This window comes from Plecotus auritus (assembly GCF_963455305.1).
Source record: "Plecotus auritus genome assembly, chromosome: 6".
Taxonomy (NCBI): Eukaryota; Metazoa; Chordata; class Mammalia; order Chiroptera; family Vespertilionidae; genus Plecotus; species Plecotus auritus.
In genome coordinates this window covers 87,252,386-87,276,583 of record NC_137773.1, presented here as the reverse complement: position 1 = coordinate 87,276,583, position 24,198 = coordinate 87,252,386, and the positions used below count along the sequence as shown (strand labels likewise).

Below are 24,198 nucleotides of genomic sequence, written 5' to 3'. Positions count from 1 at the left end.
ACTTTTGCAGCTGAAGTTGCCATATTTCCAGGAGCCTTCCGGCTTCGGACGAAAGCCCACAATGCAGCCACAGCTGTAGGAGCCCAGAGCATTGGTGCAGACAGAATTGGGGCCACATGGTGATGGATCTTGCACACATTCATCAATATCTGCAAAGAACGCGAGAATATCAAACAACCAAAGGAACAAGGAGATGCTTTTTGTCCAGGGATGTCCACACAACCCTCCATTTACCTCTACATTCCACCTCTTGCTCTGTGAAGTTCAGCCGCCCATTGCTTGGTGCAAAGCCAGGGTGACAGGTACAAAAGTAGCTCCCAAGGGTATTGGTGCATGTTGCATTGAAAGGGCACATATCCAGGCACTCATCAATATCTGTGTAGTAGGGAAAGGGCGTGAAGCAGAGTTGGCCAACAACCCAACAAAAGTCATGCTTCCCATTCTGAAACGTAAGAGTGGTCATTTAAATAATGGCAGCCCAACCGGGGACTACATTTCCCAGAATCCTCGGCATCTGGGAGGGACTATGTAGTAACCCACCCCAACAGTCTTTTAACATTGTTTCTGTTAACTAACATATAACTTCAGATAAACAGCCTGTCTGCTTAAGAATTCTAGGAACTAACTTGAAAAGAAGCAGACCCCAACCTCTAGATCTTCCGGCCCTGGGAGATTTGCTGACCTTCAATCAGTTATCTGATCAGACTGTGCTGACTTGCACGTAGTCCCTTCAGTGGAGAACTCTGAACCCCCTCCTTCCGATTTCTTTGTTCTGCTCTGTTTTGTTTTTTGTTTGTTGGTTTGGTTTGGTTTTGTAATTCCTCCTCTCTCCTTACAAAAACTACTGTCTGCGTCCAGTTGTCAAGATGGTCTTTGCAACCTAAGTGCACCATCTTCTCGGCCGCCAGCTCGTGAATAAACCCACTTCCCTTTCACCGACCCTTGTCTCTTCATTATTGGCTTTCCAGTGGCAGGCAGCTGAACCTGGCTGGGTATCAGCGTGACCAGTCTGCACTTACGGAATGTGAAAAGTATGACATTTGTCACTTCTGGGCCACTATGACCAAGAAGTGGGTGTGCCCTCTCTCTCTTGCCCCACCACTGGCTGGGACCAGGGATTCCAAGGTCCTAAGGGATAGAAAAACCAAGAGATGCAAGGAGGTTGGACCCCTATTATCACCTTGAGGAGGAAGGCTGCCCATCGGCCCAGTATATCCATATTGGATTGTTATGAGCATAAAAAATTTCTAAGTTCAGCTAGTGGTTCTCAGCTGGGGGCAATTTGCCTCCCCAGGGAACACTGGGCAATGTTTGGAGACATGTTTTATTGTCAAGACTGGGGGAGGGGGTGCTACTGGGATCTAGTAGGTAGAAGCCAAAGACACTGCCAAACATCCTGCCATGTACAGGACAGCCCCCCACAACAAAGAACTATCGAGCCCAAAAAGTCAATAGTGCAAAGGTCGAGAAACCCTATCCTAACAAATACAGAGTGGTGTCAGGGCACCATGGCAACACAGGGTTACCTCTCCCTCTGAGGGTTTCTGAGCCACAGGGAATATCTGGAATTGAATGCCCTAGAGAAAATAATTAGGAGGGAGGCAATGACATCTCTATGTCAAGTCACAAAACATGAAGAATTGCCCTAGCTGGTTTGGCTCCATGGTTGGAGCATCAGACCTCAGACTGAAGGGTCGAAGTTTCTATTCCAGTCAAGGGCACGTACTCAGTTGCAAGCTCAATCCCTGGACACAGTCTGGACACGTGTGGGAGGCAACCAATCAATGTGTCTCTCTCACATAGATGTTTTTCTCTCTCTTTCTTTCCCCCTCCCTTCCACTCTCTCTAAAATTCCATGGAAAAAATATGCTCAGGTGAGGATTAACAACAACAAAACAAAAACAACAAAAGAATAAACAAGCAGCACCCACTAGTCACTGAAGCAGGTGTGTGGCACACTGCACTGGACATTACCATGGAGAACTGGGACAAGAAGTCCTTCTGATACGAATGAAGACTAATTTTGAGTCATCAAAGTGGCCCACAGCTGAAAGCATGCGGAAGTGGTTTTCCTCTTGGTGTTACAGAAAACATCTCTAATCAAAGAGTGAGCTTCCCATTTCCAGACATATTGAAGCCTTGACTAGGCAAGCTCTTGTCAGAAATAGCAGGGAGGGAATTTATATTTTGCATATGGAGCTGGACCAGTGCATGATTTTCAAAACATTTGGGCCAAGAGAACCTTTGTTCCTGTGAAGTGAAACCTGAGTAGGTAAGACAAATGAAAGAGGTGATCGTGTGACGAAAAGTGGGGTGGAAGTCCATGGTTTGGCTTTCTGGCCCTTGATCGGGATTCTGAATAGGCTCCCAGGAGCCACTGGAGCTGTATTACTCTCTCTAAGGTCCCTTTCGATTCTATCGCTCTACTGTTGTGCTTCTAACAATGTCAGCATCTAGTGCAGATCAATAAGAAGAAATAGACTGCTTCTAATTAAAAGAAGCATGATTTCCCCTGGGGGTTGAGGAATATAAAATGTGTTCTGCAGTGTAGTCAATACACTGAGGACGGCCTCCATCAACACTTTCACTTCCTGTATGCATTGGAAGTATTCCCTCCCACTGTTCCCCCAGAGGGATGGGTGTTTATTTCTCTTTCCTCTGAACCTAGGCTGGCCCTGACTGTGACCAATAAAAAGTGCTAGAAAACTGCTGAGCCCAGGCCTTATGAGAACTGGCATTTCCGTTTCTGCCCCTTTGAACGTTCCTTCTTGGAGACCAGCTGCCATGCATGAGGAGGCCTAAGCAGCCATGTGGAAAGGCCTACGATGAAAATTAGGGGCCAACTAAGCTCCCAGCCAGAGACCAGCACCAACTACCAGCCACATAAACGAGGCCATTTCGGATCTGCCAGCCATCCTGGTACCCGAGAAAACCCATGTGGTCAACCTGTAAAATCACGAGCAAGAACAAAGGGTTGTTGTGATATGCCATTGCATTTCAGGGCCATTTGACAACCGTTGAGAAGTCCTCCTCATGGCTGGGAGAATTACCTGTGCATTTGAAAGCCTCTGGTTGCTTGGGGGTCCAAAAATCAGGCGAAATGAACCCAGGCAGGCAGGAGCAATTGTATTCTCCCGGGATGTTGGTGCAGACAGTATTGGGACCACAAAGAGTCGCGTTTCTGGCACATTCATCCACATCTAAGCAGAAAATTGGTCTAAGTCATAAAGATGAAGGCTGCTGAGGCTATAACAGCAGTACACAGCCCACCAGGGACAGAGCCAAGGGGTTTCCCTGACCCTGTCTCACCTTCTTACACACGTTTTCATCGCTATGGTGGGAAATGTTCAAATGCATGTCTATAACCCACACAACCAGAGGCTCCCCATGGCTCAGGGTAAAACCCAAACTCCTCATTAGAACCAACGAGACCCTGAGAGCCTGCTCCCAGCTAAGCTCACCTCCCTCATCTTCTGCTTCTACTCCCTGTGTAACGAGGGGTCCAGATTCGTTGATTACCTGCAGGTTCATGAAGACTCTTCTCTCTCACCTGTGTTCCCTCAGAACTCAAGCTCATTCACTCCTGGTGAATGCCAGCCCCTCTCCAATGAATCACTATACTAATAATAATAACAACTAAGATGTATCAGAGTGGAGGACTGGAGGGCAGGACATCTTGGGTGTGAAGCCGCCCCGAGGCACAGTTCAGATGCTGACCCTCCTAACTCCTGTCTATTTGACCTTGGAAGAGTGACTCCACCACAATGGAGGCTCCATTTCCTCGTCTCAGAAATGAGTGTACAATATCACCAGCACTACCAGGTTCTTGGGAAGACCAAAGGCGGTCACATACGGAAGAGCTTAGGGCCTGGGCTGAGATCCTGCCTCCAGGCCTTGTACCTGCTGTTCCCTCCTCCTGGAACACCCTTCCCCAGATACCCAATATCTCACTCCCTCGGCGTCTTCAGCTCTTTCTCAAATATCCACTTTTCACTGTGGCCTTTGCTCTAATAAAATTAGAAACCCACTCCAGCACTCTCTATCTGCCTTCCCTGCCTTATTTGTCTTTGTCTCCTTTAACTATTCCAGACACACAATACATGCATGCATTTATTTTTGTTACCTGTCTCCCTCCACATGAGATAAGTTACAGAAAAACAAATATTTTTGCCAGTGTTTTTCACCACTGTATCCACCATCCCTAGAATAGTGCCTCACGTAAAGTAGGTGCTCCAGAAGTATTTGTTGAATGAGTCCATGAGTGAATGAAAGAAAAAAAATGATTGGCTTCACCTTTGTAGATGAGGGCTTTGAACTCAGCTGAGATCCACCCTGATTCCTGCCCCACCACTGCTGTCTTTGTAAACAGGCTTGGACCCGGATCACAAAAGACCCCTTCACCTACCTTCACACATTCCCCCTGGGCCATGGAAACTCCTGTTTCCACTGCCGGATTCAAATCCTGGGTTGCAGACACAAGAGTAGCTTCCAAAACTGTTGTGGCAGGTCGCATGCTCCGGGCAAGCTCTGGGATCGGCACATTCATCCACCTCTGATGAGTGGAAATGAAAACCCAGATCAAGGCAGGTGAGGAATTGAGGACAGGAGATTGCAAGCAGGAGACCCCTTCTACATGTTCCTAACCGGTGGCACACAGGGCTGCTGCTCCCCAATACCCGTGTTCCCCCTTCTTCCTCACCTCCCAGGCAGTGAGATTCGCCCGGGGAGAATAACTTTTGGCCAACAGCGTGTAAGCAAAAGGGTGGCAAATAGTTTCAAAACATAACGATCAGAGATTACAGAGGTGTTCATGGTCTTTCACTGCTCCCTGTACCTACACCCTGGGATATGGGCTCTGCCACTCCTCTCTTTAAGATGTGGAGTTGTTTCCCCACCCCTGGATCTAGCTGGCCCAGTGACTTGCATTGGCCAACAGAATGTAGCAAAAGTGATGTTGATGCCAGTTCCAAACTCACACCTCTAGAAGGTTAATTTGTTTCTGCTCATTCTTGGGGCTTCTGCCGTATGAACAAACCCTAGTCTGGCCTAACGAAGAATAAAAGACAAAGTGGAAGAGAGATGGATGGCCCCCAGATATGTGGACAGCCCAACCAAGATCAGCAAAACTGACCCCCAGCTGACTGCAGACCCACCAACAACTCCAGCTGAGACTCAAAGAACTGGCCAGCAAAGCCCAACCTCCACGGCCAAGACATGGAACTGAGAGTTAAATCAATGGCGGTGGTTTTTAGCCACTGACTTTCAGGGTCATCTGTTCGTCGGCAATAGCTAACTGCTGCAAATGGGCTGACTTCAAACATCTCTGGCTCCACGGCAGGAGAATATAATGAGGTTTGAGCGTGTCATGCCGTCACCCTCTCTAAATGAACATGGAGAATACAGACTGCACCAGACTCCCTGCCTCTTGGTGAGAATATTCTGACTGCAAGGTGGGCAGCGGGATCAGAGAGCAAGACAGAGACTGCTGTAAACCATATGGTGTTTGGACCAAAGATGGAGAAGAATGGAGAGATTCCAGACCATTTACCAGGTCAATCACCCAAGACACGATGACTGATTTAATATGGAAGGAGACAGAGGATCAAGGGAAACTCTCAGGTCTTCATTTAAATGCCTTTTAGGAGAAAGTTCTGAAGTTTGGGTCTCCCTGCGACAGAGTGTCTCGACCTTAGCACTATTGCCATTTGGGACGGGATCATTTTTGTACGGATGTAGGTGGGAACAAAACCAACTCCATTTCTGCGTCCAGATCTCATTTCATTTTAAGTTTCATGCTGTGAGTAACCTCACTGTCCTTAGCAAGCAGATCAAAGCCTTCTGGTTGATGAATATCTATGTTCCTTAAAATGTAGCCACAAATATTTTCATTAGTAATGGCTGGAATGCCATGGCAACCAAGATAAATATCAAACTGGCCATCTGTTACAAGACCACAAGGAGGTATGGCCCCTGGCATTGCTGTACTGCATTCTTTGTCCCTTTGTCTTTTCAATCATTAGTACCTGAGTTATACTATAAAAAAGCACTGTAGCCCTAACCAGTTTGGCTCAGCGGATAGAGCATTGGCCTGCGGACTGAAAGGTCCCAGGTTCGATTCCGGTCAAGGGCATGTACCTTGGTTGCAGGCACATACCCAGTAGGGAGTGTGCAAGAGGCAGCTGATCGATGTTTCTCTCTCATCGATGTTTCTAACTCTCTATCCCTCTCCCATCCTCTCTGTAAAAAATCAATAAAATACATTAAAAAAAAAAAAAGCACTGTAACAGGGGTCTGGAAATGGGGAATAATCTGTGCAGACTGCTGGGCTGTCTATTCTGCTCTGATCTAATCTTCCTGTAAGTAAGTGACCTGTAATAAATTCTGTCATATTCTATGGAGTTGCCTGCTTCGTTCTTCAGTCTGAAGTTAACTTCTCGTTATGGCGGCCAGTGCACCGTTGCCCACCATCAGATGATTTTTTATTGTGGGAAGCTGTCCTGTGCATTGTAACGTGCCTTACCCTCTAGATGACAATAGCACACACAACCCCACCATCGCCACCAGTTGTGGCCATAAAAAATGTCTCCAGACATGGCCAATGTCCCCTGGGAGAAAGAGCACTGGAGAGCCTCCCATACTCTCAAGTACTTCCTGACCCCACTGCTTAATTCATCGTAAGATCTCAACAGGAGTTCAAATCCCAGTTCGTCCACTTTAATGGCTGAGTGTCCTTGAGCAAGTGACTTCATCTCTCTGAACCTCAATTTTCTCAGTCTTAAGATGAGGATCAGCATCCCGATCTCATAGGATCATCAAATGAAGTGATGCTTCATTAAGTAGGTAAATGAAGAAGAGCAGGTCCCCCATACCTTCACAGAGAGAGTTGTTAGAGATGAATCCATATTGGCAGTGGCAACTGTAGCTTCCCAAAGAGTTGGCACACTCAGAATGCTCTGGGCAGATTCCACTGTCGAGGCATTCATCGATGTCTGAGGAGCAGCAGAGGAGAGTGAGCAGACAAAAGATTGGCTGTCTAAGGTTAAATACTCATGTGCCCAACTCAGTGGTAGCGATCCACCAAAGAGCCGTGCAGAGCCCAGGAGCATTACCTGTACAGGAGAAATAACCTGGATTTTCCGGGCTCCAGGTATCTCCAGTGAGAGAAGAGAAACCAGGCAAGCAGCTGCACTTGTACCTCCCCGGCAGGTTTTTGCAGACTGAGTTAGGACCACATTTTGAGGGACCTGAAGAACATTCATTTACATCTAGACAGAGAAAGAGTCAGAGTTACAAATCTGCCTCATCTTGTATAAAAGACTGTATTTTCCAAAGATGGCTATAAAGTCTTCCATTCTTTATGCCCTTCATTCAGTGTGAATTTGGTACCTCTTTCTTCAAGCAGCGGGTCTATGTTCCCTCCCCTTGAATCTGAGCATGCTTGTGACTATGGTGGAAGTGACACTCAAGGTTATAAAAAAGCATGCATTGTTCTCTTGAGATGCTCATTCTTAGAACTCAGCCGCCATACTGTGAGGAAGCCCAACCAGTCATGAAAAAGCAGCCTGCATGGAGAAGAACTAAGACCTCCAGCCCACAGGCCTGGTGGAGCAGCCAGCCAACAGCCAGCACCAGCTTGCCAGCCAGGTGAGTGGGCCCTCTTCAAAGTGGATCCTCTAACTCCCACATGAGCCAACTTAACTGACACTGTGTGGAACAGACAAGCTGTCCTCACCAAACTCAGCCCCAATTGTGGATTCATTCATGAGCAAAATAAATGGTTGTTATTGTTTTAGGCACTAAGTTTGCAGTTGTCTATTACCCAGTCGAGAACACCTTGCAAAACCACCTCTAGGAATTTACTCATTGAAGCACCCATAGAATTGTGCAATTGCGGTACCATGGGGGTGGCCCTGCTCTATCAAGCCACCCTAAATAAACACTTGCTATGTACCTGTCATGCAAATAAAACTTCAAGGCAAATCTCCTATAGCTTCCTCCTGGCAAATTGCACCTCTCCTAAAGAGAAATCTGGAACTCCACTGTCCACCAACATAAGATCATGGGGATATTCATCCCAGCTTTGCTTGAAGTTATAAAATTTTAGAAGCAACCTAAGTGTCAATAACAGGATGATTAAATCTGGAGATGACATAAAGAATTACATGTTCCTTCCTTTGACAAATATCTATTGATACACTGTACTGGGGGGTCACAGACATAGAGTGGACAAAATCCTGGCTGTAGCGTCCATCACTTTCTAGATGAGGAACGTGCATTTCATCCCGAATTTAAAAACCAGGGCCCACCAGCACTACTGAGCTCACTGAATAATCCATGAACAATAGTGCAAAGAAAGAGATGTTTGGGGCTCCCTGGGAGCTATAATAATAGAAATGATTTATCTTGTTCAGCTAAATACAGCTCACAGTCAAATTCGGTCCACCACATCCATTTTTGTGTAAATAAAGTTTTATTAGCACACAGTAACATCCATTCATTTATGTATCATCTACAGCTGCTTTTGCAATACAGCTGGAGCATTGAGTAGTCATGACAGAGACCTGTATGGCTTATAACCTCCAAAATATCTGGCCCCACACAGAAAAAGTTTACAGACCCCTGATCTTATTCAAAGGCACATAGAGATCTTTACTGTCAAGTGGAGAACTGGGGTCTAAATATAAGAAATGCAGACAAAGAACTTAGCTCATTCTGGGAACTATTTGAGTTTATATTATTTACTAGCGGCCCGGTGCACAAAATTCATGCACATTAAAAGGGGATTAATTAGAGGAAATAATTTAATATTGCTATTTGCCCTTTCTCTGTAATAGAAGTGATAGAGAGGAAAGAAAATTAGTAAAATGTATATGAAAACCTTCCTCCTGTCAGATTCTGGGGCACACCACGGGACCCAGAGTCAAGTCCCTGCCCACCCACATGCGCCTCAAAATCGCGTGAGACCCAGACCCAGCCACGCCCCCTCCCCATCCAGACCCGGCCAGTTCCACCTTTGTCAAGCCCCGCCGGGCAGGGGGCGTAGACCTCAGGTCCCCTGGCCCAGCGCCAGGCGGGGGGGGGGGGGGGGAGGGGGAGGGCATGGCCTGAGGTCCCCTGTCAAGCCCCACCAGGTGGGGGACACAGCCTGAGATTCCCTGTCAAGCCCCACTGGGTGGAGGGCACGGCTTGAGTTCCCCCAACACAGCACTGGGGGTGCACCTTGAGGTCCCCCGTCAAGCCCCACTGGGTGGGGAGCATGGCCTGAGGTCCCCTGTCAAGCCCCGCCAGGCAGGGGGGCGCAGCCTCAGGTCCCCTGGCCCAGTGCTGGGCGGGGGGCACAGCCTGAGGTCCCCTGTCAAGCTCTGCCAGGTGGGGGGCGCGGCCTGAGGTCCCCTAGCCCAGCACCAGGACGGGAAGTGCACCTTGAGGTCCCCCATCAAGCCCTGCTGGGCGGGGGGCATGGCCTCAGGTCCCCTGGCCTGGCACCAGGGCGGGGGGCATGGCCTGAGGTTCCCCGTCAAGCCCCGCCGGGTGGGGGGTGCGGTCTGAGGTTCCCCAGCCTGGTGCTGGGGTGGGGGGCACGGCCTGAGTTCCCCCGACCCAGCACTGGGGGTGCACCTTGAGGTACTCTGTCAAGCCCCGCTGGGTGGGGGGCATGGCCTGAGGTCTCTTTTCAAGCCCAGCCAGGCAGGGAGGCCCAGCCTCAGGTTCCCTGGCCTGATGCTGGGGTGTGGGGCATGGCCTCAGGTCCCCTATCAAGCCCCACATGGTGGGGGGCATGGCCTCAGGTCCCCCAGCCTGACACCAGGGCAGGGGGCGCAGCCTGAGGTCCCATCAAGCCCTACAGGAGTGGGGGAGGGCATAGCCTCAGGTCCCTGCTGATTGCTTGTTAAGGCTCCTTATGGGAACTTGGCTTCAGCTGTGGGTGCACCCATCTTTGTGGCGGAATGATGGTCAATTAGCATATTCCCTCTTTATTAGATAGGATGTTAATAGTAGCTCTTGGGATTGTATATGTGCCTAACGCACTGCAAACATTGTTGCATTTAATCTTCCCAACTATCCTTGGAGGTAGATGCTCTTAAATACCTATTTTACAGATAGAAACATTGAGGCTTGGAGAGATTAAATTCATTTCCCCAACACCTCACAACTAGAGTGTGGCAAATAAGTAATGTGTTAAGAGACCACCATTAGAGTCAGAAAGACCTGGGTTTGAATTTCAGTTCAACTGCATGACGCTACACAAGTCATTTCAGCTCCTGGAGCCTCAGTTTCCTCATCTGTGCAATGGAGACGCATCCTACTGCGACACTCGATTACACGGGGAAATGCACCTAAAGCCCTTGCACGGGGCCCGGCACTCAATAGGTGTTAGAAAATCTTATTATCCACATCGAGAAGGAGGGTCTCCACCATGAGATCAGTGGATATTGATAAATAGCATGATCTTTATTTTTTTATAATGCTAGTCTCTAATCATTGAAAATTTTAGTGACCAGGAATCATTTTCATGAGAGAGAGAGAGAGAGAGAGAGAGAGAGAGAGAGAGAGAGAGAGAGGAAGGGAAAGAAAGGGGAGGTAGGGAGGGAGGGAGGGAGGGAGGAAAGAAGGCAAAGGGAAGGAAGGAGGAAATAATGTTTGGGGGCGGGGGAGGAACAAAGTACCTACATCTGCCAGCTTCCACCTAACTTTCTGCTGAATGCTAGAGGATTTTGAGGAGGTGTGCACTCACCTTTGCATTCCACTCCTGGGCCTCTGAACTGCGTCAGTCCGTTGCTGGACAGGAAGCCTCGTTTACAAGTACAGTAGTAACTTCCCACAGTGTTGGTGCAGGTGGCATAAGCTGGACACGTGGTGGTGTCCCAACACTCATTCGCACCTAGGCAGCAAAAAAGATCTCGGGTTACAGCACCAGAGTGGAGCTGCAGGGAAAACCAGTGGGAGAACAAGAAGGCAACTGTTTTGGGTCAAATTGTGTCCCCTGTGAAGATATTGAAGTCCTAAATCCTGGTCCCAGAGAATATGAACTTATATGGAAATAGGGTCTTTGTAGATGTCATTAAGATGTGAGTTAAGATGAGATCATACTGGAGTAGGGTGGTCCCTTAATCTGACATGACTGGTGTCTTTATAAGAAATGGAGGTACAGAGACATAGGGAGAGGACCATGTGATGACGGAGGCAGAGGTTAGAGTGATGGGTCTACAAGCCAAGGAATGCTGGCAACAGAAGAAGTTGGGAGAGGGGCAGAGAATAGATTCTCCCCCTGGAGCCTTCAGAGGAAGTACCTGGATTTTGGACTTCTGGCCTCCAGAGCTGTGGAGAGAATAAAACTCTGTCCTAATACGGCAGCCCTGAGAAACTGATACCAAGGGTACTCATCAAAGACCCTGAAGACCTAGGATCCTTCTTTCTCAAAATGTGGTCCAGTAGGAAGCCTGGTGGAAGCTAAATCTCAGGCCCTGCCCCAAATCTGCTGAATCATAATCTGCACTGTAGCAAGATCCTCGATGATCTGTGGGCCCATGAAAATGTGAGATGCACTGACCTGGACCCTTGCTACTCCACGTGTGGTCGCAGATCAGTAGCCTCTGCCTCGCCTGGGATCCCCAGGAGAGCTTGGAATATCAGACGTTGATTCAGCAGGTCAGAGGCAGGGCCTGAGATACATTGTAGCCAATCCAGCCCTGGAACATGTGATTTCACCTCTGTATCTCAGTTTCCCTGTTTAGCCCTCACCCTCACATCCAGAGAGTCTCCCCCCCATTGATTCTCCCTCTCCCTCCCAAATATCATCCTGCATCTACTCACTTCTTTCCACCTTCACGGTTATGTTTGGTACAGATCTTCCTCTGGGTTGTGTAATTAGTCCCACATCCCTCATTGTGCCCTGCAATCGTCTCTGTATGCAAATTTGATTATCCACCCCATCCCTCCCTATAATCCTGCCTGTTGCACTCAGAATTAAAATCCAAATTCTTTAACATGACCCAAAAGAGCCCCCAGTGACCAGACCCAACCACATCTCTAAGCCTCATCTCATGTCAGTCTCCATTTCTAGCTTTCCCACCACAGGGCCTTTGCACATGCTGCTGTTCCCTTTGCCTCTGCTTTGCCTAACCAGTTCCTATTTATTCTTCGGGTCTTAATTAAATGTCACTTCTTTCAAGAAGCCTTCCCTGACTCCCCCATAGCTACTGGTGCTCCTTCTTTGTGACATTCATTACAATTATAATTGCTCAGTTATCTGTGTGACTAGCTCTTTGCCACACTGAGATCCAGGAGGACAAAGCCACAGATAGGAGCAGGCTCCAGGTGCTAAGGAAGACGCTCACTTGATATTATCATTCCTATGGTCAGCAGAATAATAATGGCTTCCCTGAAGATGACCACGTCCCATGCCTGGACCAGGTGAATGTTATGCTACACAAAAGGGGGGAATTAAGGTTGCATATAGAACTAAGATTGCTGATCCGATGACCTTGAGATGGAGGTCATCCTGGGTTATCGAGGAGGAGCCAATGTAATCACAGTGTCTTTAAAAGTGAAGGATGAAGGAGGCAGAGTCCAAGTGATGCATGAGAGAAAGCCTCGGCCAGCCATTGCTGGCTGTGAAGATGGAGGATGGGGACATGAGCCCAGGAATACAGTTGACCTCTAGCAGCTGGAAAAGGCAAGAAAACAGAGTCTCCCCCAGGACCTCCAGAGAGGAATGCAGCCCTGCTGACCTCTTCATTGCAGCCCAATGAGACCCATTTTGGACTTCTGATCTCCAGAACTGTAAGATAATGTTCTTGTTGCGTTAAGCCACCAAGTGTGTGGTCATTTGTTACAGCAGCAATAGGAAACTGATACAGTTTCCACTGCATGGATGTGGAAAACAGGCTCAGAGAGGTTAAGTGACTTGCCCAAGGACACACAGCTGGCAAGTGGCAGCGCCAGGCCTGTCAGCCCCCGAAGTGCATGATTTCCACCACTGCTACACAAGAAGAGGTAGGTCTGGCTGGAAATGGAATACATTTTCATGCCCTTCCTAAGACAATCCTATAGAAAAACTTGTAGAATTGGTTGTTTCAAGTCTGTTGCCCTGATGGACTGTGAGCTTCCAGAAGGCGGTGATTTGTGTCTCTTGTCTACTGCAGTGTCCTGAATGCATAGAACAGTGCCTGGTACATAGTTGTTGCTCAATCATAAAGACCTTACTGAGAAGGTCACATCGAGCAAAGACCTGAGGGAGGTGAGCAAGTGGGCTAGGAAGCTACTTAAGGCAGAGGAAAAGGCAAGGATAAAGGACGATTTCATGGAATTCCAAGAAGGCTAGTGTGGTTGGAGCAGAGCGCATGAGGGATGGCCAGACCATGTAGGATCTGCTAGACCAGAGAGAGGTGGGAGCCCCGGGAGAGTTTAGAGCAGAGGAGGGGCACAACATGACAGGATTTACATGACCGTCTGGTCACTGGTGGGGAAGAAGAACTGGAGAGGGCCAGCGGCAGTGTGTGACAAGGCAGGAGGCCTCTGCACTTGTCCAGGTGAGCGGTGGGAGCAGCAGAAGCAAGAGATTCTGGATTTATTCTGAACGTAACGCCAATAGGATTTGCCAATGGCTTGGGTAGGGCGTGTGAAAGAAAGAGAGGGGTCAACAATATTGCCGACATCAACTGATAGGATGGGATATCATAGGAAAGCTCTTTATAAAAAGTGCTATAAAAACATCATAGATGAATTATCATGATTAGGTTCTTGAGAGTCGGGTTTTTTTTGCCTCCTGCAAATGTTTTGTTGATTTCCCTTTCCTGCACTCAGATGGTATCTTTCTTCTCATTTCCAGCTTCCTCTTTCATCTGCAGAGCCAACCTTTCTCTCTGCAGACTTCCGGCACATCGCCACTTGCGGTCTCCCCGCTCAGCTTCCCAAAGCTTTCTTCCTCTAGCTCTATCGGCCACAGCTCCAGTCCGCCCCAACCAGAACAGCAGCCCAGTCCCCTGAGCCTGAGCACCTGTCCACCTCGCCAGCTCATCTCCTGCCCTGTCCCATCAGCCATGCTCACCTTTGCTCGGTTCCCCAAGTCCTTTCCTGACTCAGAACTTGTGCACCTCACCCTGCAGATCCTGGGACTTGCCAACCGCTGTAATCAAGTGAGCCAACTCCTTGTAATATATCTTTACATATATGAATGCATATATCAAGATATGTCGATGTCCATCCTATTGGTTCTGTTTCTCTGGAGAGCCCTGACTAATACAAATACCTACCATATGCCAGGATTCTTCTAGGCATGGTAGACTCAACAGTGGAACAAGACACACAAAATTATCAACCATCACAGAGCGGATAATCCAGAGAGGGGCGGGTGAGTCATACAATGGCAAAAATAGGGTAGTCACTGCGAAGATGACACAGGAGCTGAAACACAAAGATGATGATGGAGGGATCCATGTGCTATACAGGGCAAGCGCATCCCAGGTAAAAGTCCCAGTATATGCAAAGGTCCTGAGGCAGGACTGGGCCTGGTGTGTTGGAGGAACAGCAATGAGGCCCATGTGGCTGGAGAGAGTGAGGGAGGGAGGAGGTGAGGACAGGGAAGGGATGGGGTGGGTCATGCAGGGTTTTGTGGGCCTTGGGGAGAACTTGGGCTTCTACCTTGAGGGAGGTGGGAGCCCTAGAGGGCTCTGGGCAGAGGAAGGACAAGACCAACTCAGATGCTCACAGGTGCTGTCTGGCCACTGCTGGGAGGGCAGGGAGCCGGGAGACCAGGCAAAAGGCCACTTCAACAGTCCATCAGAGACACACACGATGCTCAGTCATGAGCAAAACAACTTAACTGGTGGTCACTAAATTAACCTAAGCAAAAACCGTGACCTAGAGAGAGCTTTTAAAGTATAACCAGAACTTTCCTTTCGTAGGTCCCTTCCATGCATTTTCCACAGTCCCCACAATAACACTACCAGGTGAGGTGAACAAGTCTTTTTCCTGGGCTTTCAGGGTGTTAGCACCCACAGTCCAGTGTCCTGGGTCCTCACGCCCCAAGTCTGGGACGAGTCGGGATTGTCGGGCGACCTCCGTTGGGTGCCTGCTACCACCACAGGGTACAGATGTGGAAAGGGATGCCAGGAGCAGCGGTTCAACCTGCCCCGGGTCACCCCAAGGGTCAGAATGCAAGACAAGGGCCAAGTGGAGTGAACTGCTGCTGGGAAGGAGTCCAGGAGACCTGGTCGTTACCCTGGCTGTGCCCCCTCATTGGCTACCAGCTTTGGATTACCTGCAGCCCAGACAATAAGAACCAGATGATTCATATTTCTCTGAGGAGGAAATGGAACAGGAGAGAGAGGAGGAGAGGGAAAGGAGAAGAGGAGGGGGTGGGGGGAGGGCTAATTTAACTGAGCACTTACTATATCCCATTTTCAGCACTGCCTCTATCTGACCTTCCTTTATCCTCATCCAAACTCTGTGGGATTGGGTGAGCGTGGTTTCCCTTTGTGAGAGGGGGACTGGGGTGAGGAGGGGACAGGAAAGAAGGGGGGGGGGGCGGCTCGCGAAGTGGGAAGGGGTAGCCACAAGCAGACGGGCATTTTCCATGGCGGGACTTGGAGTCTTGTGCTGCATTTGAATGGGGCAGCAGTTACGCCTCTGCGTTTGAGGGTGAACAGACGCAGTGGAGTTTGGAAAAAGGCACACACCGACCAGGCCTCTAACCACTCCATGGGAGCCTGCGTGGCAGCAGCCGGGAAGCCAGAGCCCGTCCTGAAGCCGGTATCTTACAGAGAGACCCACCAGGATGCAGCTGAATTCTGAGAGGCCTGAATGCCTCCGGCGTGCCCCAGGGCACCGCGGGGACTAATTCTCTTGGCAAACGTGTGGCCCCGCTATCCTCGGTTACCGCCCAAGATGGCTCACAGAAGAGATGCAATGTGGTCTGGGGGACGACAGGGCTATGAAAGGCACCTCCTCCAGATCACCCCAGGAATGGCTACATGGAGCAGTTAGCATGGTGACAAAGAAACCAGCACGGCTAGGCAGGCTGGTTGAAGGAAGCGACAGTAGATATGCCAGTCATGATGGAAGGAGTGGCCCACCTCACAGAGGAGATGTCTCCCTACCAGTGGACCAGAGATGGTCATTCTGGACGCCACCAGCCTGAACACAGGGACGTGAGAGATGGCCTTAGAAGAAAAAGTGTCCACGCTTCCCGTGATGTCAGAGACCGGTCTCCTCATGAAAGAGAAACTCCGTGTTTCAGAGAATCACCCATTGGCAGAAAGGACTCTGCACACAGCAGATCTGGCCCCAGTGTGCGTAGTAGAAGCTTCTCTCCAGAAAGAAGCAAAAATTGCTCTTTCCATCCGTCTCAACCTAGAAAACCCGTGCGTGCTGCTGCTCACGGCACACGGCAGCATGAAGGAAAGCCAGAAAGAGGTCAAGAGAGACCTGTTCGGTCTTTGAAAACGTCAAGAGGCACTTCCCCCTCAAGTTCCTCAGCAGCTCCTTCATCGAAGGCGTGAGACAACCCCAGTCAGCTCACTCAGAGGGAAGCTGCTGAGGCGGCAGGCCAGGGGGCTGCTGGAGAGCTAGAGAAGGCAGATGAAAGGAACGTACTGAAGTTTCTGAGGAGGAGGCAGGATCCACTGCACCATTGTTCATGGACCAGCCAGAAGAACCTGAGTCAAATGCAGCAGATGGCATAGAATTATTTGAAGACAGTCAGCTAAACAGCCGCTCCAAAGCAATAGCATCAAAAACCAAAGAGATTGCCCTGGCTGCTTTGGCTCAGTGGATAGAGCATCAGCCTGTGGATTGAAGGGTCCCAGGTTCGATTCCAGTCAAGGGCACATGCCAGGGTTGCAGCTCGATCCCCGGTAGGGGCGTGCAGGAGGCAGCCAGTCAATGATTCTCTCTCATTGATGTTTCTCTCTCTTCTTTTCCCTTCCTCTCTGAAATAAATTATATATATATATTTTTAAAGAGAGAGATTGAACAGGTTTACTGACAAGACTGTGAAACTTTCAGGATGATTGGGAAAATGCTGATTGGAAAAGATCCTTCATTAGAAAAGTCCATACAGTTTGCGTTGAGACAGAATTTACATGAAATAGGTGAGCGGTGTGTGGAAGAACTCAAACATTTCATTGCAGAGTATGACACCTCTAGTCAAGAATTTGAAGAGCCTTTTTAAAAATTTACTTGCTCAGGCAAAAAAAAAAAAAAAAAATTACTAGGCCCGCCCCCCAATAGTGTAAATCCTTAAAATATGGATTATTTTTTTGATGAAGAGAAGTACTCTATGATGTTGACCACAGTTCCAAGATCAAATAAACATCTAAAATAGTCTTAAGATATTTTAATTCGAATTTGTTTTATCTACATGTAGAGCCTTCTAATTAATTACTTATCTTTTTCCCCCTCTAAAATGATGGGTCAAGTAATGTTTCAAGTTCTGGAGAACAGTTTTCTGTACTTATTCATGTGCTGTAGTCTTGTGATAGTATGTGATTATTTGTTTGGTCACACTAGTGTAATTTTAAGAGATCACTCCACTTAAACATTTATAAGATTTTTTACATTTTGTAGTAATTGATACCACATGAAAATGTTAGAATTCTAAGTTGTGATCTTACTGACTTGTTGCTTGCTTATCTTAGGCTTTGTAAGTTTTAATATGTTTAAGTATAAGATCCAAATAAACTGAATACCTTGGTATCTTAGAGAATACTTGCTTTGAGTATAAATTCTCATGGCAGTACCTAGAGCACTTAAATCTCTTAAAAGACACCTCACAATAAAATCCTGTTTTCTAAGTAAAGGAACTTAAATTAATGTCTTCTATTAAAATAATCCTGAAATTCTTGTGTGTGTCTTAAACAACATCATATATAGGTAATTTGAGATGAAGGATGAGGGCCATTTTAAAGCTGAACATTCTTGTAAAATTTCTAATTGAAAGAGAAAAATTTAGAATTTGAGGGAGTAGTTGAGCTATTTTTTTTTTTTTTTTTTTTTGCCATTGGCCCATATTCCCTATCTCCAGAAAGAAGACTGATAACATACCCATGATTAAACTATTTACTGATTATGCCTTGTTTAATCTCCTTTTAGTCTAAAAAGTTCTTTGTTTTGCTACTTTTCTAAGGGGTTCTTAGCCCTTCAAAAGTGTTCTTGGAAGAAACAAAGCAAAGTAGGTAGTAAGCCTCACACAACACTGTAAACCATCCCTCATGAGCTGGCCATCCAAATAACAGGTTAATTAGGAATCTAGCTGGGACGATTAGGATGTTCCACTCATTTCCTGATCACTTCCAGCTGTCCAGTGGCATTTAGCCAAAAAAATACAATTTTGTGGCGTTAATTAGGAAACCTTAAAAATTATGTTTGTTATTACTCCCCAATGTCATTACCCTCCCATCCTCTTTCCATTTCCACTCTCTTCTCACCTGAATTCTGGCATTATTTTTAATGTCCTTTATTGGTACTATCTTAACAGCTACCTAGAGTAGATAAACATTTTATTAAATATGGAAATAGCAGTATAAAATAATTTTAGCAGATCCTGTAATAGGTGCCTCAAAAAATGTTTTATGGCCCTAACCGGTTTGGCTCAGTGGATAGAGCGTCGGCCTGCGGACTGAATGGTCCCAGGTTCGATTCCGGTCAGGGGCATGTACCTTGGTTGCGGGCACATCCCCAGTAGGGAGTGTGCAGGAGGCAACTGATGGATGTTTCTCTCTCATCGAAGTTTCTAACTCTCTATCGCTCTCCCTTCCTCTCTGTAAAAAAATCAATAAAATTATATATTAAAAAAATGTATTATGCCATTCCACAAATTTAAAGTGGAATTGAAGGCAACCATGATTTTCTTACGTTTCCTATATAAGACCACCTTGAATTGTTATTTTTGCCATTTAGATGTTGTACATAGCCAAAACTGAACCCCACGTATTATCTCTGTATACTTCATTCATATGAGCAATGATTTTGTTTGTTACAACCACCTTAGAAAGAATGAAAGTACTGATTTTGTTTCTCCCCTGTCCCCAGGGCCTCTTCTCCTGAAGTGTTATAGTTCCAGGATCCATTTTCTTTAGTCAGGATTCACAATTTAAAAAATAAACTTGAGAAACTACCATGGAGGCAAAAGAGTTGTTCACTTTCTTGAAATTCACTCAATTATAGGACTTTTACTGACAATTGCATTTAAATGTAGGTTCAACAGATAACGTTTAAACATTTGAAGTGGTTTATACTAACCTTGCCACCAGCATTATTCTGGTAGGTTTGTCAGTGTTAAATCTGTCTGTGTGTTTTTTGTTTTTAAGCTTTAAAGTCTAATTTTAGGAGAGATTAATTCAGATGTGTACCAGAGTGTGTATTTTGCAAAATGTTCTTCATTAAAAAAATTTGTTTGTAAATTAACCATTGTTTTTGAGTATGCCCAATTGATGTGATAACATTTTCATTGTCTTATAAAGCCTTGGTGATCAAAAGGGGAAAGCAGATATTATGAATCTTTTTGTGAGTTTTAAAAGTGCAAAATAAAACAACTAGATTTAAATTAAAAAAACACACACAACTCTGGGATTCACTCCTCTTACCTTCATTTTCATGAAAATTAAAGTCCCTGAAATTTACTAAAACACCCGAGGTCCCCATGGCAATGGCACTGGAACCAAGATTTGAACCCAGGAAGTGTGACTCCAGAGCCCCCTCTGAACAGCTCCACATGGGGTTGAATCCTCACAACTATCCCATCAGGCGGGTCCTACAACACCCATTAATCAGATGGCAAAACTGAGGGACGGAGGCACTTATCCAAGGTCCAATTGCCTTCAATCAGGGGGAGTCTCTTACCCAAATCCGCCTGTGTTGACCAGGGCTGCCAACCTGCAAACAGAGAAAAGAGATCATTAGATGCACCTGAGATCTGGCCAGGACTCACCCTGTCGCCCAGCCAGCCCCCATGTTTCCCTGAGTGCCAACGATTTCTTTTATTTTTTTAAAATGTATTTTTATTGATTTCAGAGAGGAAGGAAGAGAGGAGAGAGATAGAAACACCAATGATGAGAGAGAATCATTGATTGGCTGCCTCCTTTACGCCCCCTACTGGGGATTTGAGCCGGCAACCCGGGCATGTGCCCTTGACTGGAAATGAACCCAGGACCCTTCAGTCCACAGTCTGACGCTCTAACCACTGAGCAAAACCAGCTAGGGCGAGTGCCAACGATTTCTGGGGCAAGTGATGAAAGCAGCAGGAGTGCGTATGTGACAAGGAAAACACAGGCTCTTCCTGGGAGCTGCCTACATCAGCTCGTGAGATCTTTACGCTTTGCCAGGTCAGGAGGGGTGGGCACCCCCCTCCATCCACTTTACCAGGTTGGCACGGCCACCCCCCAGCTGTTTCGCTGGCCTAGAAGCAGTGCCTGACAGAGGCAGGGGTACAGCCAGGTCAGCCTCCCCGGTGCAACTCACTGTGAGCTCGCTGTGGGTCAGGCTGTGGCTGAGCCTCCCCAGAAAAGCCTTCTGAGTTCGACAGAATCTAACACACTCACCCCAGAAGAGGAGCAGGCTGAAAGTCCACATCGTGCTGCTCCTGTCATTCAAAGAGGAGGCCCTTTCTGCATCCTCGGGCTTTCCAATAAAGCGGAGGATGTCGGGGGAAGGGGAGCAGGGGCGGAGCCAGAGTTGCTCAATTACTGCCAGTGCCCCATGGACCTTTTTTGCTGAATTGCTGCCACCCATGCAGACAGTGTGCAAACTCTCAAATTCTCCTTTCTCCGCAGGGAAGAGAAGTTGGTCTGTTCTCTCTCTCTCTCTCTCTCTCTCTCTCTCTCTCTCTCTCTCTCTCTCTTTCCCCCCTGTTCTTTTTTTCTTTCCAACCAACATCTGTCTCTCGTTTCTTATCACCTTGTTTTATTGCAGCCGATACTAAATGAGCTTTGCCACCTGCCCCCAAAGAACGAAGCCCCAAGCTCCAGGGCCTCTTCGCTCCGTTATCACGTACCAGGCCCTGTGCTAGACACATTGCTAACAAAATTTAACAACATTGACGCTTCAACCTCACAAAGTAGGAATTTCGACTCCACCTATTTTACCAAAAAATGAAAAGGGAAGGCTTTGGAGAGGAGATGTGCCGCGTCCAAGACTGCTTGAGGACCTGAGATTCGAATCCAGGGCCCTCTGCCAAGCTTAGAGATTTGACTATTTCATCTTCCCTCAGCTCTCCACGGTATCTGATCACATCACTGCCATTGCCACGGTGCACAGCAGCAATCCCACCCCTTCCCAGCCCCAGCTACACACACACACACACACACACACACAATCTCATTCATATGGAGGTCTAGGAATGCCTTCGTTAGGGTCCCCCAAGCAGCAGACGCTGAGATAAGGATTCTAGTGAAAGTAGTTTCTCAGAAAACTCTTGAGGGGGGGGGGGGGGCGGGTAGTGAGACTGGGCAGGGATCCAACCCACAGTGGGTGTTATCAAGCCACATACATGTGACAACCTGGGCTTAACCTCATTGGGCGCCTCTTGTAGGTGGCATAGAGCCCACTCTGCAGAGTTATCCCAGCTGAGGGGCAGGGGAGCTGGGTATTTATCCACCAGCTACTGTCAGTCATGCATTGAGCCTTGCGGCAACCCATGACACCTCAGGCCTGGTCTCCAGGGAGACAGAGGTCAGTCTCGTGTGTGCTGAGGGGTGTGGAGAGGCACCAAGAGCATCCGCCACGAGCTAAAAACGAGGTGCAGGAACCGCCCCAAGTTCCCTGGAAGAAAAGTGCTGCCAGTTCTTGCCTTCTCCCTTTTGTTCTCTGCAAAGCAAAACACCCATCTTGGAGTTATGGTCACTAAAGCAGATGCACAGCGGTCCCCTGTTTGTGCACCCAGGGGTCCTGCCCCCAGAAGCTGCAGTTAAGAGCCAGTGTGAAAATGTGGCAAATTGCACCAAGAAGGAGGATAAACAGAGCTGCCTGATGTCTAAGAGGCTCTGCAGGATAAGCGCAGACTCTGGAACCAGACTGCACATCCCCAGGGGTGGGGTTCAAATCCCATCTCCACCATTGGCTAGTCATGTGGGGTCCTGAGAAAATTCTCAATCTCTCTGTGTCTCAACATTCCCACCTGTAAAATGGGCCTGATGATAGTAAAATCTACTTCACGGGGCTGACATGAGCATCCGAGGACTGGGTGTGTGTGACACACAGGAAAGGCTGCCCGTGTTGGCTATTACGGTGACAGACCTGGGATCGAATCCTAACTCTGCAAGATATTCCCAAAGTGGCCTTGGGTGGTGACTTAGCTCTCTGGGCCTCGGTTTCTTCATCTGGAGAATGGGCATAACATAGGCTCTGTTTCCGAGGATCACTGTAGGGGGAACACAGTACATGAGGTAATACTGCCATCTGGGAGGGGCTGCTGGGCTTGTATTTTCATCTACAATCCTGCTCAGTGCATCCAGGAGTGTGGGTCCAGGAGGCAGGCAGACCAACTCGGTCATTTTCACACATGTCCACAAATGCTTTGATCCTCCTCCCTTGAGTGTGCACCGGATTAAGACTTGCTTCTGATGAACAGGATAAGGAGGATGTGACATCATGTAATGTCTGAGATTATGGCATCGGGGACACCTGAGGTCATAAGAGTCCTTGCGGCTTCCCCCTTGCTCTCTCTTTTCAGGATCACTCGCGCAGTGGAGGGGAGGGGAGCCGGTCAGCATGTTGAAAAGGCACACAGTGCTATGGGGAAGCCCACGTGTGGGAACTGAGGTCTCCAGACAGCAGTGGACGGTCACCTCTGAGAGACCCCGATCCACACGCATCCAGCAAAGCCACTGCCACTTTCCTGACCCTCAGAAACTATAGGAGAATAAACAGTGTGTCCTGTAAAGCTGTTCAGCTTTTAGCGTAACTGTTACACAGCAAGACATAATTATCCAACACACCACAAGCAATGGTCCCCGTCGATAATATGAGGATAATAATGATTTCATAGGGTTTGAGGCTTAATGCGATACAAGTCATAAAACCCTTCCTGGCACAAATTAAATGCTCAGTAATAGAAGTTATTATTGTCATTATTAGCCTCCACTGTGCTAAATGATGTGGCTACTCACAGGAGAAGCCACCAACGTAGAGGCTTGAAACAGCACAAATTCATGATGTTATGAGCTCAGAGCCCCAAATGGGTCTTTTGGGGCTGGAGTCAAGATGTCAGCGGGGCTGCATTCCTTTTGGAGGCTCTAGGAGAGAATCCATTCCGTGACTTTTCCAGCTTTTAGAGGCGCCCACATCCCTTGGCTCAAGGCTCCCCTTTATCTTCCAAGTCAGCACTCTATCACCTTCCAGCCAATTAAACTCTCTCTCTCTCTCTCTCTCTCTCTCTCTCTCTCTCTCTCTCATTAAATAGATTATAGCTATCTTGATTAATCTTTCTCATTCTGTCTCTCTCTCATTAGATAGATGATAAGATGTCTCAATTAATCTTTCTCATGCTCTTTCTGTCATTCTCTCTCTCCCCCCTCAATTTCCCTCCTAAGAAGACCCTTGTCGTTACATTAGACTCACATGGATAGTCCAGAATAATGTCCCCATCTCAAGCCCCTTTACTTCATCTCCTCTGCCAAGTCCCTTTCGCCTGTCAGGTCACATATTCACAGGCTCTGGGATTCGGATGTGGACAGCTTGAGGTGGAGGGGTTTTCCCTACCACAGGTGAGGTCTGAGGTCCTGGTGAGTGAGGACACAGAAGCCAGTTACCCTTCAAACCCAGAGGAGGTGACGCAGGCTATACAATCTGGGCAGCTGAGATCCTGCAGGGACGAGGGGAGAAGAAGGGGAAGAACAGGCTGGAGGAAACGCACAGCTGCTTGCAGAGAAGCCTAACCCCCTTGTGACTTTCCCAGCAAAGGGGAAATCTGGGGGCGCTCCAGATTGAAGAAGTCAGCCTGGAAGAGCCCCAGAGACATCATGTATCCTCACCCTGAATGTGGGGGAATTCCAGGGCAGCCCTTCCCAACTTGACCATGTCCCTCCTATGTTCTAAATCCTCCATGGCTCCCTATTACCAGGGGATGAAGTCCAGGCTCATGAATACACCCAGACCCTGCCAGGTCTTACACTGGTCTGCTCCTCTGGCCTCGGTGCTCCCCACCCCCGGCCAGAAACCCCAGTCATCCTAGACTAACTGAAGCCCCTCTGTGGGCACGTT

The 24,198-nt window shown here is 47.9% G+C and overlaps 1 protein-coding gene and 1 pseudogene across 3 annotated transcripts in view; one reads left to right on the top strand and one right to left on the bottom strand.

Annotated features, from left to right (window-relative positions):
- Positions 1-20,637, bottom strand: part of ADGRE1 (adhesion G protein-coupled receptor E1) — a 53,304-nt gene extending 32,667 nt beyond the window's left edge. Inside the window, exons 1-9 of one of the 2 annotated variants that reach the window (XM_080673862.1) lie at positions 20,541-20,637; positions 19,843-19,875; positions 10,736-10,882; positions 7,110-7,265; positions 6,870-6,989; positions 4,406-4,552; positions 3,051-3,200; positions 235-375; positions 3-149 (exon numbers count right to left, since the gene is read on the bottom strand). In XM_080673862.1, coding sequence (XP_080529988.1) covers positions 3-149; positions 235-375; positions 3,051-3,200; positions 4,406-4,552; positions 6,870-6,989; positions 7,110-7,265; positions 10,736-10,882; positions 19,843-19,875; positions 20,541-20,571 — 1,072 coding nt within the window. In that variant the 5' untranslated portion in view covers positions 20,572-20,637. The remainder of the gene's footprint in view (positions 1-2; positions 150-234; positions 376-3,050; positions 3,201-4,405; positions 4,553-6,869; positions 6,990-7,109; positions 7,266-10,735; positions 10,883-19,842; positions 19,876-20,540) is intronic. The other variant, XM_080673861.1, reaches the window with a different exon arrangement.
- Positions 15,889-17,173, top strand: LOC308251046 (periphilin-1-like; annotated as a pseudogene). Its single transcript has 3 exons — positions 15,889-15,982; positions 16,084-16,756; positions 16,979-17,173. The product of its transcript is annotated as a periphilin-1-like (transcript).
- Positions 20,638-24,198: the final 3,561 nt, after the last annotated feature.